Source organism: Entelurus aequoreus, linkage group LG02 (genome assembly GCF_033978785.1).
Source record: "Entelurus aequoreus isolate RoL-2023_Sb linkage group LG02, RoL_Eaeq_v1.1, whole genome shotgun sequence".
Taxonomy (NCBI): Eukaryota; Metazoa; Chordata; class Actinopteri; order Syngnathiformes; family Syngnathidae; genus Entelurus; species Entelurus aequoreus.
In genome coordinates this window covers 61,902,859-61,919,453 of record NC_084732.1, presented here as the reverse complement: position 1 = coordinate 61,919,453, position 16,595 = coordinate 61,902,859, and the positions used below count along the sequence as shown (strand labels likewise).

General features: G+C 38.9%; 1 protein-coding gene across 1 annotated transcript in view; it reads left to right on the top strand.

The window, feature by feature from the left end:
* psmd13 (proteasome 26S subunit, non-ATPase 13) overlaps nt 1–16,595 on the top strand; it is a 17,506-nt gene extending 911 nt beyond the window's left edge. Inside the window, exons 3-13 of the mRNA XM_062030453.1 lie at nt 4,918–4,952; nt 5,060–5,115; nt 5,186–5,229; nt 5,316–5,402; nt 5,958–6,129; nt 6,214–6,293; nt 6,381–6,506; nt 9,495–9,557; nt 10,176–10,256; nt 10,446–10,562; nt 16,329–16,595. Coding sequence (XP_061886437.1) covers nt 4,918–4,952; nt 5,060–5,115; nt 5,186–5,229; nt 5,316–5,402; nt 5,958–6,129; nt 6,214–6,293; nt 6,381–6,506; nt 9,495–9,557; nt 10,176–10,256; nt 10,446–10,562; nt 16,329–16,424 — 957 coding nt within the window. The 3' untranslated portion in view covers nt 16,425–16,595. The remainder of the gene's footprint in view (nt 1–4,917; nt 4,953–5,059; nt 5,116–5,185; nt 5,230–5,315; nt 5,403–5,957; nt 6,130–6,213; nt 6,294–6,380; nt 6,507–9,494; nt 9,558–10,175; nt 10,257–10,445; nt 10,563–16,328) is intronic.

Below are 16,595 nucleotides of genomic sequence, written 5' to 3'. Positions count from 1 at the left end.
TACAATCGTTGTTGACACACTGTATATCTTGTTAAGGGATCATACTTGCGAAAATAAGAATAGGCTGTACTTTAGAGTAGCCAGTGTATAGCTTGTATAGCAGTATACATTTACTATCCACAGAAAATGACACAACACTCGTCATTATTGTCTAAATAACTTGCAAACAAGTTGGTAGCAAGTTAATTGTCTTCAGTCAAGCATGGTAGTGGTACTAGTAGCATAATGGTCTGACTGGCGTGGGGTTGCGCCAGTGCTGATTGTGGAGCTGTAGTTTGAAGGCGTGGGGTTGCGCCAGTGCTGATTGTGGAGTTGTAGTTTGAAGGGAAATAGAAACTATAACTTAATTTTGATATCCTAAAGCGGTGCCTAAATCAAGAAACAAGGCTGTATTCCAACATAACGATGCCAGGGTATCCACTGGGTCTTAAAGGCCTACTGAAACCCACTACTACCGACCATGCAGTCTGATAGTTTATATATCAATGATGAAATCTTAACATTGAAACACATGCCAATACGGATATACGGGTTAACTTATAAAGTGCAATTTTAGATTTCCCGCGAAACTTCCGGTTGAAAACGTCTTTGTATGATGAGGTATGCGCGTGACCTCAATGGTTGAAACGGAAGTATTCGGACCCCATTGGATCCAATACAAAAAGCTCTTGATTTCATCGCAAAATTCCACAGTATTCTGGACATCTGTGTTGGTGAATCTTTTGCAATTTGTTTAATGAACAATGAAGACTGCAAAGAAGAAAGCTGTAGGTGGGATCGGTGTATTAGCGGCGGACTACAGCAACACAACCAGAAGGACTTTGAGATGGATAGCAGACACGCTATCCGATGCTAGCCGCCGACCGCATCTATGATCAGGTGAAGTCCTTCGTCGCTCCGTCGATCGCTGGAACGCAGGTGAGCACGGGTGTTGATGAGCAGATGAGGGCTGGCGTAGGTGGAGCGCTAATGTTTTTATCATAGCTCTGACGAGGTCCCGTAGCTAAGTTAGCTTCAATGGCGTCGTTAGCAACAGCATTGTTAAGCTTCGCCAGGCTGGAAAGCACTAACCGTGTAGTTACATGTCCATGGTTTAATAGTATTGTTGATTTTCTGTCTATCCTTCCAGTCAGGGGTTTATTTCTTTTGTTTCTATCTGCATTTAAGCCCGATGCTATCACGTTAGCTCCGTGAGGTCCCGTAGCTAAGTTAGCTTCAATGGCGTCGTTAGCAACAGCATTGTTAAGCTTCGCCAGGCTGGAAAGCATTAACCGTGTAGTTACATGTCCATGGTTTAATAGTATTGTTGATTTTCTGTCTATCCTTCCAGTCAGGGGTTTATTTCTTTTGTTTCTATCTGCATTTAAGCCCGATGCTATCACGTTAGCTCCGTAGCTAAAGAGCTCCGCCGATGTATTGTCGTGGAGATAAAAGTCACTGTGAATGTCCATTTCGCGTTCTCGACTCTCATTTTCAAGAGGATATAGTATCCGAGGTGGTTTAAAATACAAATCCGTGATCCACAATAGAAAAAGGAGAAAGTGTGGAATCCAATGAACCCTTGTACTAAGGCTGAAACGACGCGTCGACATAGTCGACGTCATCGGTTACGTAAATACGTCGACGCCGTTTTTGTGCGTCGACGCGTCGCATAATGACGTCACACTACCGTCATGGCGAAGCGCAAAGCAGACGATCAAAGAAGACGATGCGAGCGGTGCGAGCGAGGGGGGAAAAGCATGCCAAAAGTGGTCAAAAGTGTGGGAGTATTTCAATAAACGGCCTGATAATGTTGTTGTATGCACACTGTGTCGAGCGGAAATGGCCTATCATAGCAGCACAACGGCTATGAACGAACATTTGAAAAGAAAACCATCAACTAGTCAATCGTCCGCGCAAGCATACGTTGTCATCATTACACAAAAACATGAATGTGTCATTTGTATCTGCTAGGGGTGTAACGGTACGTGTTTTGTATTGAACCGTTTCGGTACGGGGCTTTCGGTTCGGTACGGGGGTGTACCGAACGAGTTTCTAAGCTAAAGCTAAAGTCTTAACAAGCTGGTTTGCTCCGTCTGCCTCTGTCTCAGCCCGCAGCATTGTCCCACCCACACAACCATCTGATTGGTACACACGCAGCATTGTCCCACCCACACAACCATCTGATTGGTACACACGAAGCATTATCAGCCAATCAGCAGTGCATATTCAGAGCGCATGTAGTCAGCGCTTCAGGGTGGAGCAGATAGGTGTTTAGCAGGTGAGCATCAGGCAGCGGACTCTCCCCAAATGATAATAAACACCTCCCAGTCAACTACTAGTAATATCACTATGAGCCCGTTGACCTTCTAGAAACTTAAACTGCAGCTCAGCTCACTCGCAATCCTGGCTTGAGGTGAAGGCTAATTAGCTCTCAGTTCCAGCCACATCGACCCCTTCTGAGCGCCTATTTTCAGCTGCTGGGAATATTGTAAACAAAAAAAGAAGCAAAGCATGTAGACATGCTAACCTTTCTTCATTACAACTGTTAGACACTCACTGGAATGAGTAGAATTGGTTATTGTGTACTGTGTTGGACTGGATGTTTATTTTGCACATTTTAAAAGCAATACTTAATGTTTACAGTGCTCCAGAATATTTAGATTGGCACTTTTTTGTATTGGATGTTTATCTTTATTTTTGCACATTTTAGCAAATAAGCAATACTTTCACTTTTGTTGAAATGTTTACACTGTTGTTACAGAATATTTCGTTTTGCACTTTTTTGTATTGGATGTTTATCTTTATTTTTGCACATTTTAAAGCAAAATAAGCAATACTTTTACTTTTGAAATGCTTATACTATTGCAGAATATTAAGATTTGCACTGGATGTTGACTTTTATATTTGCACATTAAAAAGCAAATAAGCTACTTTTAATTTTGTTAAATGTTAAAAGTTTTAAATGTTTACATTGTTACTGAATATTTAGTCATGTTGTTGTCAATGTTGACTGAGTGGCCATACTTCTTTTTTTGTGTAAATAAAAGCCATGCCTTTTGAAAAAACGGGCCTACATTTATTTTCTCATCTTCATTTTGAATGAAAAAATAATCGGTAAAAGGAAAAATAATCTATAGATTAATCGAAAAAATAATCTATAGATTAATCGACAGAAAAATAATCGTTAGCTGCAGCCTTACCTTGTACCTAAGTTACGGTCAGAGCGAAAAAAGATACATCCTGCACTGCACTCTAGTCCTTCACTCTCACGTACCTCATCCACGAATCTTTCATCCTCTCTCAAATTAATGGGGTAATCGTCGCTTTCTCGGTCCGAATCGCTCTCGCTGCATTGTAAACAATGGGGAAATGTGAGGAGCCCTTCAACCTGTGATGTCACACTACTTCCGGTACAGGCAAGGCTTTTTTATCAGCGACCAAAACTTTATCGTCGATGTTCTCTACTGAATCCTTTCAGCAAAAATATGGCAATATCGCGAAATGATCAAGTATGACAAATAGAATGGATCTGCTATCCCCGTTTAAATAAAAAAAATTCATTTGAGTAGGCCTTTAAAAAAGCTTAAATCCAACGATTTGAATTTAAGGCCTTACAATGTCTAAAATTATCCTAAAATCTCATAAAATATCTTTAATACAACTTCTATTAATGTTGCTTTTATTTAAAACGTGCATGAACTTCAGTCTTGCTTTTAAATGTTTCGATTTTTGAAGACGCTGTAACGTAACTACAAAACAGAACCAACCTGTGCTGCCCTGGTCGGAATTAATCCTGCACCATCAGTTAGTGTGCTGTGTGCACGCAGCAGTGTGTTGCCTCTTCGCATAGCAGCAGACAAAACTAAACGAAAGCCCACAGCAAAGCCGAATCACTTGGATAAAATGGATAATTGCAGGTTCAACGATTTGTGGCTCCAGAACGATCAATTTAATGCAATTTTGAAGCCGGTGAATGGAAACGTATAAGGACTCTGATGTGGAGCCATCGAGCAGGGAAGTGTTTGTAAACATTGCCGTGAAAGTGAATGGAATGATAAAAAGTCAAAAATCCAGGATAAGTCTCTGTCGAAAGCTGCTGAAACGCCACAAACACTTGCACAACTATACAAAGATCAACTTAAACCCCCCAAAGGAGTGTTATGTGAGTTAAGTGGCACCAATCAATATGAGATGTTTACTAGTGAAATCGTACTATTACTAACAGTAAGCACGCTAATTTCTCTGTAGTAATAGTAGTGTACTCACAGTAGTAAAACTATTTAAAAAAAATACATATAATTCTCATATTATTTCCGGTATTTATACCAATATTTTCAGCTCAAGCTTCTCATGCCTAATCATTTGTCCAAGTTCATGCAGAAACTGATATAAAAAGCTACGAAGGTTGTCTGTTTAGTGTTTACACTCAGTTTATGGTGAGGTGAGAAGCAAGAAAGATTTGCTAATGTCATCTTCCATCGAACCACTTTCTACCACTTATTCCCTTTGGGATCACGGGGGGCGCTGGAGCCTATCTCAGCTTGTCATGCTTAAATATAAACTATTCCTTTTTTATTAGTGAAGTGAATATGTTGATGTTTATCAGCAATATGGGGGGCTGGAGCCTATCCCAACTGCATTCGGGCAGAAGGTGGGGTACACCTTGGACAAGTCGCCACCTCATCACGGAGCCAACACCGATAAACATTCACGCTCACATTCACACAATAGGGTCAATTTAATGTTGCCAATCAACCTATCCCCAGGTGCATGTGCAGAAAAATGAGGGCTATTCATTACAATATGTTGCTGAGTAGCAATATAAAAAAATATATATATATTTTTTGTCCCAAATACTAGTGGAGGATATGGTATAATTGTATTTTAATTAAAATGAACGGTACACATATTAACTGTCTATTTTTTGTTTTACAGCTTTATGAGAACTTCCTCAATGACTTTGAACACAGGTGCACAAGCCAAATAACAAACCCACCATCTAGCTATATCACACTTGCACTTTTCCCCCTTGTCTTTCTCCTTGTTTTTAACGTGTTGTTCTTTCTCCCTTTTGTAGAATCAACCCTTTGTCCCTCATGGAGATCATTCTCTTTGTTGCCAGACAAATGTCAGGTAAGTCCAGAATTGAAGTGATTTATTTTGTATGATTGATTTAAGGGGTTAAGAAAATGTTTGTTTCCAGATCCCAAAGATGCCATCACTTTTCTAGAAAAAACCCAGGAAAAAGTAGGTTCAGCAATACAAATTTCATCTGCAATTGTGATACAAATGACTCAATATGCACAAACTGGGTGTGTCTCGGTTTGGTCCAGGTGAAAAGCAGCAATGAAGCTCTCATTCTCTGCAAGACATCCATTGGCAGTCTCAAGCTTGAGATCAATGATCTTCCAGCAACTAAGGTAAAAATGAAGAACTGTTTTATTTGGTATGAAAAAAACATCACATTAACACATTGCAGTACATTGCTCCCTCGACTAACAAATTTCACAATTAAAGAGTTATCTGGGATGTAAGCTGTATTTTTTATTTTTTTTTGCTTTGAGTTGCGAGCTAAAATAAGGATTATGATTCAGCTTCAGATACCCCACCACTAAAAATACTTGATATAACCAGTTTATTGTAGTAATTTTTGTTATATTGTTTTTTACCACAATATTTATTTAAAAGTGAACTTAACATTTTTTGAGTGGCTCGCAGTGCATGTGAATTAATTTTATTGATTTAAGATACAAGTAATTTCTGTTCAAAATTCAACTCATAAATAAAGGGGTTTTACGTGCTATACATACCCCTCTTTTACTCATAATATTACAGATTGTAATTTTTATGTTTAAAAAGATGACCATGATGATTTAAGATAGATGTGTCATATTGAATGCTGTTTTATTCATCCCCCTGTTAAAAATGTCCACATTTCATTGCCTCTTGGTTTTTTGTTTTTTTCCCTCCCCTAGAAACTTGTTGAAGAAGTTGAGGAAATGTTGAATAATTTGCCTGGTGTTACATCAGTGCACGGCAGGTTTTATGACCTCTCCAGCAAATACTATCGCATTGTTGGGAACCACGCTTCTTATTACAAGGATGCTTTGAGATACCTTGGATGTGTAGACATCAAAGACCTTCCAGGTTAGATCATGATGCATGAAGATAGTGAAATTGAAGCTAAATAAGTTTATCTTGTAAAAATAACCATTGCTGTTGACTTCACAGAGACAGAAAAGCAGGAAAGAGCCTTCACGTTAGGCCTAGCTGGTCTTTTGGGGGAAGGCGTCTACAACTTTGGCGAACTGGTGCGGTGCTCTTTTGAATCTGTCTTCACTATGTGTTATTTTATCAATACACGTGGCATTGACCATGTGTGCTGCTTGTCGTTGCAGCTGATGCACCCTGTGCTGGAGTCCCTAAGGAACACAGACAAACAGTGGCTCATTGATACACTCTATGCTTTCAATGGAGGCAACGTGGAAAAATTCCAGGGCTTCAAGTCTGCATGGGGCCAACAGGCTAGTCAAATTTATGTCATGGATCCCACATTTGTATATAAAATACTGTAACATTTACTGCCTGGGTGTTGAAAAGATGGCAAAGAGGTGGTCGATAAACAATCTCTTTATTTAAACAAACATGTTATTGTGGGCTGCAACCATGCCAAAATATCACCTACAAATGTCTTCTTAACATGCACCCGTCTGCTTTATCATCACAAAGCTTGTTCATCCAATCACTATTCAAGACATTCACTACCTCACAAACAGTCTGAAATGATTGAACTCTGAAACTTCCAGGTTGCTACATGTAGCTGTCAAATCTCTTATTTTCCTAAACAAAACTGCCGTATTTTCCTTTCTCTGTTTTTAAATAGTTTCCCATAAATATTGCATATTTTTAAATTACCGGTACTGGTAGTGTTGTCAAACGATACATTTTTTAATAACATTATTCACACTTTTGAATTTGGATTAAGCGCAGGTTATAACTCGCTTCCATAATTTAAATCAACTTAAAAAAGACACAGATGCAATTTTATTGTCAGAATGTTCAAGAGGACATAGTATCCGAGGTGGTTTAAAATACAAATCCGTGATCCACAATAGAAAAAGGAGAAAGTGTGGAATCCAATGAGCCCTTGTACCTAAGTTACTGTCAGAGTTAAAAAAGATACGTCCTGCACTGCACGCTAGTCCTTCACTCTCACGTTCCTAATCCACAAATCTTTCATCCTCGCTCAAATTAATGGGGTAATCATCGCTTTCTCAGTCCGAATCTCTCTCGCTGCATTGTAAACAATAGGAAAATGTGAGCAGCCCTTCCTCCTGTGATGTCACGCTACTTCTGGTATAGGCAAGGCTTTTTTTTATCAGCGACCAAAAGTTGTGAACTTTATCGTCGTTGTTCTCTACTAAATCCTTTCAGCAAAAATATGGCAATATCGCGAAATGATCAAGTATGACACATAGAATGGATCTGCTATCCCCGTTTAAATAAATAAAAATCATTTCAGTAGGCCTTTAACTTACAGGTTGCGCTTGTTTTCCCTCTCTTCTACCCACCATTTTACTCCCCACTCTGCTTTTTTACTTACAGAAAATTATTTTTATACTTTTTAATCATTCTTTTACTCTCAGAAAATTGTTTTTCAATTGCAAATATTTTTTTTTAATTGAAGAAAAAAAAATTTTTACTTGCGAATTGTTGGGCGTGAGTAAAAACATGTTTGTGGAGTTTTAGCAGTAATTTCACTCCATATAGAACAACCCGTGTCGCCTTTCAGGTAACCATCTGCGTTAAAGGTAAAGCAGCATGTATGGTCAAAATAAATTGAGTTATTAATCTGTGTATATACATGATTACTTCGATAAGTTTTTTGTGAATAATCACATTAGTTAACTCATTTATTTCTGACAGCCCTAATTGTAACATTTTTGTTTATTTAAAAAAAAAAAAAAACTTACGTTTGCAAACATTGGGTGTTGGCAGCTCTGCATCCAGTCAGACATTATAGCAAGGGTGTTCAAAGTAGACACATTTGGCCCACCAAGTCGTTTTGTTTGACCCACCAAAGGATGGCTTCCCAAATTTAATACATATTCATACTGACCTCTATCGAGCGCTCAGTATCATTGATGGCATGTCCACAAGGCTAACTTGGTTGCCAAGTTTGATTTCCACTATCTTATATATGACTGTATGAGACTAAACTCCTCACTCATAGTGCTGCTGTACGCTTAAAGGGGAATTACACTTTTTATCATTCAGTCATTATGAAAGACATAACGACGGATGTATTTTTTTTTTTGTATGCATTCTAACTCGTAAATAAGTCCGCTTACAGCGCAGCCAATGGCAGGTCCTCTATTCCGCCCATATAACTCAATAAAAAAACATCCAAAAAGCGCCAACAATACTCCATTTTCATTTCATGACTTGAATAATAACCAAGTATTAGTGATATTGTTATTATAAGCGCTAACGCAGACAAACTATTTATAGCGGCGCCATGATCACAACCTTGTGTGCCAATGTTGACATGATCGACTGATCAGCTGCGTCCTCGTTTTCTTGTTTGCCAAACTTTATTGTAAATCATAAATCATGCCTCTCACCTGGATAGTAGAGGAATGAGGACATATTTCGACAAGTTGGTACACTTTGACAGCCAATTTAGACCCGGGAATGGCAAGATTGACACGAAAAGACCCTTGGTTCCACCCCCCTTCTTTTGCAAGAATTATGAGTCATTCTTCATCTAAATGGGAATATATGAACATCCTAGCAGTCGGCATCCTAATGACAGCAGACCTTGTACCGTAATTGATATTTTATTATGTTTGTTTCCTCTCATAAACTCTGTAGTGAGCACTAATCAGTGATGTTGGGGGAAAAAAGGCAAATGTGATGCATTTTTAAAATAATGTGCCACGCATGCCTAAAATGAGCAAAATAAGTAAATATTAAATGTTATTTTAAATGTGCCTGTTACTGTATTACATATATACTTACAGTGTGTATGCAAAACCTTTTATGGAGATGTTTATTTAAAGGCTTTATAGGCAGAATAGAGCGACTCTGATAGACTCCATTGCAAGCAGACTTTTGATCGCATTTATTTAATATTTAGAATGCATAAAAAATGCATCTCTCATCATGTCTTTCATAATGATTGTGAACGATATGTAAAATTCCAAAGAAAGTTCAGTTCCGCTTTAAAATCTGTGTTTAGTCCACAGGCTATTGGCACATTTTCACTTTGAGTCCTTGGAGGCAAAACGTTTGGGCACCTTTGCATTAGAGGTTCAAAGAACTTTGAGATAAGCAAAGTGCTTTTCAAGAGGGAATGTATAGTAAAGTTGATGTATTTAATATTTAATTCATTTAACGTATTTAGGTAGATGATAGCTTGCAAAGGTTTTGTTAAACTCCCATTTTTATAATTCTTCCTTGAGGTTATTAAACTTAAAGGAACTCCCCCTCTCCCTATTTTTTGATTGTAGCCTGACCTTGCAGCACACGAAGCCAAACTGATGCAGAAGATTCAACTCCTCTGTGTGATGGAGGTAAGACTGTAAGGTTCCATTCTAGAAGTGGATGTTGACATGTTTTTGGGCAGATTCTACTGTCAGAAGGTATATGGATATGTCACGACTCACTACTTTGACAAGGTCTAGAAAAAATGTTGGAATTACACATTATTTTTTTCTACGGGTACTTAAGCTTCCTCCCATGGTTTAAAAGCATTCATGTGAGGCTACTGACTGGCATAGAGTTCAGGGGGGAGGAGTATTAAGAATACTGTACCAACTGTCAGACACGGTGGTGGGACACATCAGAATTGGTTTTGTAATTGCTAAAAGTAGGTCCGTGCCAGGTTTAAATTGATTCTACCAGTTCTGCAAAGTGGAGTCACCAAATATACAGTCATAATTATACCAAGTGTTTGTTGATGGTTACAAAATGTGTTTTGTCTGCGTGAAATATTCCATCAACCAATTACTGTTTTTTAAAAATGAAGATGTCTGTTGTTTTCCAGCCTCCAAAAAGAACCATTGGAATAGATATTTAAAATACCCTAATTAATGATATTCATGCCTCTAACAAGTGTATGTAAACTTCTGAATAGATCAAAATGAAATGTTTTGCCGTAACAAACAAGCGCTTCTTCTTTGTACTCGCAGATGACTTTCACACGTCCTGCAAACCATCGACAGCTGACCTTCACCGAAATAGCTCAGAGTGCCAAAATTCCTGTAAACGAGGTAGGACAATATATGATAATATTCTAGCAATGCCTCAAGAATGTCTGTAAAACCATTTAAAACATCAACCGTAATGATCGTCTAGGAGTTGAAGAATGAACAAACATGCTGATCTACACATTTGTTTAAAGGTTTTGCTTGGTCTAATATAATACTACATTGTATGTGTTGTGTGCGATTTATGTGCAGGTGGAGCTTCTTGTGATGAAGGCTCTCTCAGTTGGCCTAATTAAAGGTAACATTGATGAGGTAGACCAGAAGGTGCAGATGACCTGGGTGCAGCCTCGAGTGCTAGATCTGAAGCAGGTAACATGTGACTTTATTCCCCAAACAGAGGGTACTTTTATGGAAGGACTCACTCTTGCCCTTCATATACTGTATGCATTTGCCAATCTTTAATTTCACCTGGAAAAGCTCTAATAAGTGTATTGTAGAAGTAGATCCTTCAATCATCTTGCTTTTGGATCTTCTCTATTTTATGCATCCTCAAATACATAGTCACCTAAATATTTTACTTGGTGAAGAAGGATAATTGTATCTGTCATTATACAGTGGAACCTTAATTTACTAACTTAATTGGTTCTTGAAGATGGTCCATTAACTAAAACGTTTGTATAGTGAAGTAGAGTTCCCCATAAGATTCTAAGTAAACATGCACAATCGGTTTTAACTTCAACTAAAGTCCCTATTTTACTAAAAAAACGGCATACATTGAAGACACGTGTGTGCGTGTGCGTGCGCGTGTGTGCGCGTGCGCCAGGCAAACCAACATAACAAGGGGGGGTCATAGCTCAACGATCTTTTTTTTTTATCCAAGCAACATAACAGCAAGCATAAATGCCAACACATACACAAAAGTCTTGTAGTGCGCTCCAAAATGTTAACCACTATGTTGCTACAAAAAACTAAAAATAATTTTACCTTGTGTTTGCTAAAATTTTTGGCATTGTGATTGTTGAACACTGGGAGTTTCGGAGTGATAAACGATCAGTGGCTTTACATAGTCACTGCTAGGGTTGTTAGCAACGTGAGGCGATCCTTCTTCGCCTTGTGTCCTGGTAGTGCCTTCTCTTTGGCTGTAATAAAAGTCTGCTGTGTAAAAATTGGAATTGATTCGATTTTGCCGGTTCCAATTCCACTTTTGACTGTGCTTAAGGATTCTGTTCCTTATCGGTTCTCTTATCGATTCCTATTTGGAGGAAAAAAAGAGAACAAAAAGGTGGATTACCATAACTTTTGTTTAGTTTGCAGGTAATACGACCTTACAAACGGCCTATTTGACAGGCGGCCCGCGCGCCAATTCCGGCCCACCAAAGCTTTTCATTTGTCCTGCCGAACATCACCCAAATAGGCTTGATCATGTATACAGTACTCCCGCCACTCCGCAGGAGGCAACAGCGAGGCATATGTGTTACAATGAAGCAGCAGTAAGGTAGAAGAAGTGTAGCAGAAGTAGTAGAAGACTAATTCAATCCTGGGAAAAAAAATCTATATAAATTGCAAAAATCAGACTTCGTAACAACGGCTGGACAACAAAGTATACACGTTCTGCCCCGAGCAAGTACAAGGGTCGTTTTTTTCTGGCGGACCTTTGAAGCACACTGATCCAGACAAACAGCAACAAAAGTAGAAATCCCAGCGTGTAAACTTCATCACGAAACTTGGCCAAACATTTGTAAGTAGATATTGTGTATAAAGATATTTAGTTTTTGTATTGAAATTGCTGTCTTCGTGATGTATTTTGTACTCGTGGACGTGGTCGTGTTATTTTTTTGTTGGAGAGTAAGTCTGTCAAGCAAACCACTTTTAATACATGTAGCGCTAAATTTGACCAGTGGAAGGTGACAACGCTAATTGTGATAAGTCACATACAGTGTGTCCAATGTTTGGTGTGTAAATATTGTGTAATTTCTATGTGTGTAAACATTTGTAGTTTATTGTGTGAATACATTAAGACTAAACCTTCTATTTTATTTATATGAAATACACAATGGACATTATTTATGTAAAATATACAATGGACGTTATACTTTTTTTATGTTTATTACAAACTTAAATGAAGGAAGAAGTGTAAAGAAATAAAAATAAGGAAGGGAAATAATTTAAAAGAAGGAACATTAATCCTCAACAAAACTGGAGTTTCTTTTTCTTTATGATTTTAACTAGCTAACAAACTAAATATCTTTATGCACAAATTATATCTACTCACAAATGTTTGGCCAAGTTTCGTGATGTAGCTTTCACGCTGATATTTCTACCATTGTTGCTGCTTGTCTGGCTCAATGTGTCCGTCGTTTAAAAGGTCTGCCAGGAAGCAATGACTGCAGCACTTGCTTGGGGTAGAACATTCATACTTTGTTGTCCAGTCGTTGTTAAGTCAGATTTTAGCAATTTATTTAGATTTTTTTTCTAGGTTTTAATGAGTAGTCTTCTACTCACCCCACCTGCTTGGCACTCAGCATCAAGGGTTGAAATTGGGGGTTAAATCACCATCAATGATTCCCGGGCGCGGCCACCGCTGCTGCCCACTGCTCCCCTCACCTCCCAGGGGGTGATCAAGGGTGATGGGTCAAATGCAGAGAATAATTTCGCCACACCTAGTGTGTGTGTGACAATCATTGGTACTTTAAACTGCTGCTTCATTGTATGCAGTACTCCCAAATCGCCTGCGGGATGACGGGAGTACTGCATACATGATCAACCCAAGTTTTATCGTTTTCATCAAGCCTATTTGGGTGATGTTCGGCATGCCAAATGGAAAACTTTGGCGGGCTGGATGTGGCCTGTGGGCCACAATTTAAATAGACCTGGGGCCGTACTTATCAAGCTTCTTAGAGTGCCATTTTACACTTAAGTCCTGAGAATTTGCGAAATTTAGTCCTACTCTCAAACTTAAGAATAAAAGCTTTTTATCAATGTTCTTAAGTCTAAGAATCACTCTTACTCTCCACGATATTTAAGAGACCTTCAGAGGTGTCTTAAGTGGTTAGGAGTTGCCAGCAGGGGATGGCACTGAGGCGAGAGAGACGTGCGCGAACATTCAGGGAGCGGAACGATGTTCTGGATTTGTTTGATGACGAGCAGCTGATCAAACGGTATCGTTTAGACAGAGCGGGTATTATTTTTGTCACAGATTTAATACTTTTCGATTCCATGTTGATTTCTGCATGTGGCTGCAGTGGGCTAGTATATATAGAGCCACCCACACCAGTTTCAAATTTGTTGCCTAATTAATGAATTGGAAAGAAAATGTTATGACAGTAGCGTATGTGTGTGGCCGTGAGGTGAGTGACGTCAGTGAGTGTGTGGGCGACAGAAGAGAGGGAGCGGTAGCGTGAGTGCCGGCGGGGACTAGTTTGTTTTGTATTATTTTGTTGTTTATTGTCAAAATAAACAACATATAAAATATCTTGGAAATAAATATATTTCCAAGATATTTATTTCCAAATATCTTGGAAATAAAGAAATATTTCCAAGATATTTCTTTATTCTTAGACAACGGATTCCCTTTCGTGATTGGTCATTTCTATGGACACAGAAATGACGTCACCTAAAATTCCATTTACGGCACATAGTAATGTCGTAATTCAGCTCTGAGTGTGACACTTAAAGGCCTACTGAAAGCCACTACTACCGACCACGCAGTCTGATAGTTTATATATCAATGATGAAATCTTAACATTGCAACACATGCCAATACGGCCGGGTTAACTTATAAAATGACATTTTAAAATTCCCGGGAAATATCCGGCTGAAACATCGCGGTATGATGACGTATGCGCGTGACGAAGTCCGAGTAACGGAAGTTATGGTACCCCGTAGAATCCTATACAAAAAGCTCTGTTTTCATTTCATAATTCCACAGTATTCTGGACATCTTTTGCAATTTTTTTAATGAACAATGAAGGCTGCAAAGAAGACAGTTGTAGGTGGGATCAGTGTATTAGCAGCGGACTACAGCAACACAACCAGGAGGACTTTGTTGGAGCGCTAGCCGCGCTAGCCGCGCTAGCCGCCGACTTCACCTTGACTTCCTACGTCTCCGGGCCGCCAAACGCATCGGGTGAAGTCCTTCGTCCTTCTGCCGATCGCTGGAACGCAGGTGAGCACGGGTGTTGATGAGCAAATGAGGGCTGGCTGGCGTAGGTGGAGAGCTAATGTTTTTAGCATAGCTCTGTGCAATCCGGTTGCTAAGTTAGCTTCAATGGCGTCCTTAGCACAGCATTGTTAACCTTCGCCAGCCTGGAAAGCATTAACCGTGTATTTACATGTCCACGGTTTAATAGTATTGTTGATTTTCTATCTATACTTCCAGTCAGGGGTTTATTTCTTTTGTTTCTATATGCAGTTAAAGCAAGATGCTATCACGTTAGCTCGTAGCTAAAGCATTTCGCCGATGTAAAAGGCACTGAATGTCCATTTCGCGTTCTCATCTCTCATTTTCAAGAGGATATAGTATCCGAGGTGGTTTAAAATACAAATCTGTGATCTACAATAGAAAAAGGAGTGTGTGGAATCCAATGAGCCAGCTTGTACCTAAGTTACGGTCAGAGCGAAAAAAGATACGTCCATCGCTGCCTCTCAAGTCATTCACTGTAACGTTCCTCATCTACGAATCTTTCATCCTCGCTCAAATTAATGGGGTAATCATCACTTTCTCGGTCCGAATCTCTCTCGCTCCATTGTAAACAATGGGGAATTGTGAGGAATCCTAGCTCCTGTGACGTCACGCTACTTCCGGTACAGGCAAGGCTTTTTTTTTTATCAGCGAGCAAAAGTTGCGAACTTTATCGTCGATTTTCTCTACTAAATCCTTTCAGCAAAAATATGGCAATATCGCGAAATGATCAAGTATGACACATATAATGGATCTGCTATTCCCGTTTAAATAAAAAAATAATCATTTCAGTAGGCCTTTAAGATTCAGTCCTACACTTCGCTGAAAGTGTGAGTAAGACGCTTGATAACTAACTTTTAAGTGCAGCTTTCAGCGAAGAATTTATTTACTCTTAAGTCAACTCTTAGCAGACTTCTTAGGAGTAATTCTGAGAAGCTTGATAAGTACGGCCCCTGGTTTACAGCTTTTAAAAACCTTGAATTGAAAATCTCTGAAAGTTTGGGGTTTTAAAACATATGATCGTCAAAATTATTATAAAGACATTACATATCTCAGTTTGTATGTAATGAGTTGATTTCACATTTTAGTTTCACATTTGAAGTTGAATTGCTGACATGATTTAAATTTTACACCATATTCTAATTGTTTGAGTTTTACCTGTATAATGGAAATATTTGTAAAAATGTGTTCGGAGGAAAATATGCAACTTTTCTCTGACTACAATTGAACATTCACCTACCGAAAAAACAGTGCCTACTGTGACAAATGGTTGCAAGCTTTTGACCACAAGCTAGTTCACTGCTTGGTGACATTCGTCTCGCTGCAGAAATGTACTGGATCTACTACTGCCTGACTCAGAGCAAGTCAGAATTTGTCTTGTGTCATTCTTATCGAAATGAAAATGCATTTGTTTCAAATTAACAACTAGTAACACTAACATTAAAAGCAGTGTTAGTACCTTTTGTATTTACGCCAGGTGACTGCTGTTGGGATGACATTAAAGCGGTTCAAAAAGGCGACATTCATTTATAGTTATTGCATGCTGTGTGTTCAAATGTTTCAGCATATTGCTTTTATGTTCTCAACGTGATGAAGTAGTAGCTTTGCAATTATTACAAGAAGCGCTGTTGCAATCTTTCTTTGTAAAAAGACTTTGGTGCGTTTCTGCCGCCCACCTCTTCAAAATGGCTGTGCTTGCGTGTACAGGAAGGGATGTCCTCAAAATGGCAGCCCCCGATAGCTTCAAGCTGCATGCAAAATGAATGAATAAATGCAGTGTTTGTACGTGAGACATGGTTCGCACCCAGAGGCATGTTTGGCGTAATGTAAACGTTTATGAACCAAAAACATCACAAATAGAGGTGTTTTGTAAATCAAGGTTCCACAGTACTAAACATGGGGGAAATATATATATATTTTTTTACCTTTCCATGTTACTCCCCATTTCATTTCAGATCAAAGGTATGAAGGAGCGTTTAGATTTCTGGTGTGGAGACGTTAAGAACATGGCCATGCTGGTGGAGCAGCAAGCCCATGACATCCTCACCTAAACCACCTGCCCTCTTCAATCCATGCCACCTCTCTCTCTGACCAGTAATAACTTCTACTCTTTTTCTTTATGTTGGTCTTCAATCCTGATGTTACTGGCACTTCTCATTACCAACTTGTAAATTACACTGTGGTGTTTTACAAATAAATGCTTGTTTGTAACATGATCACAA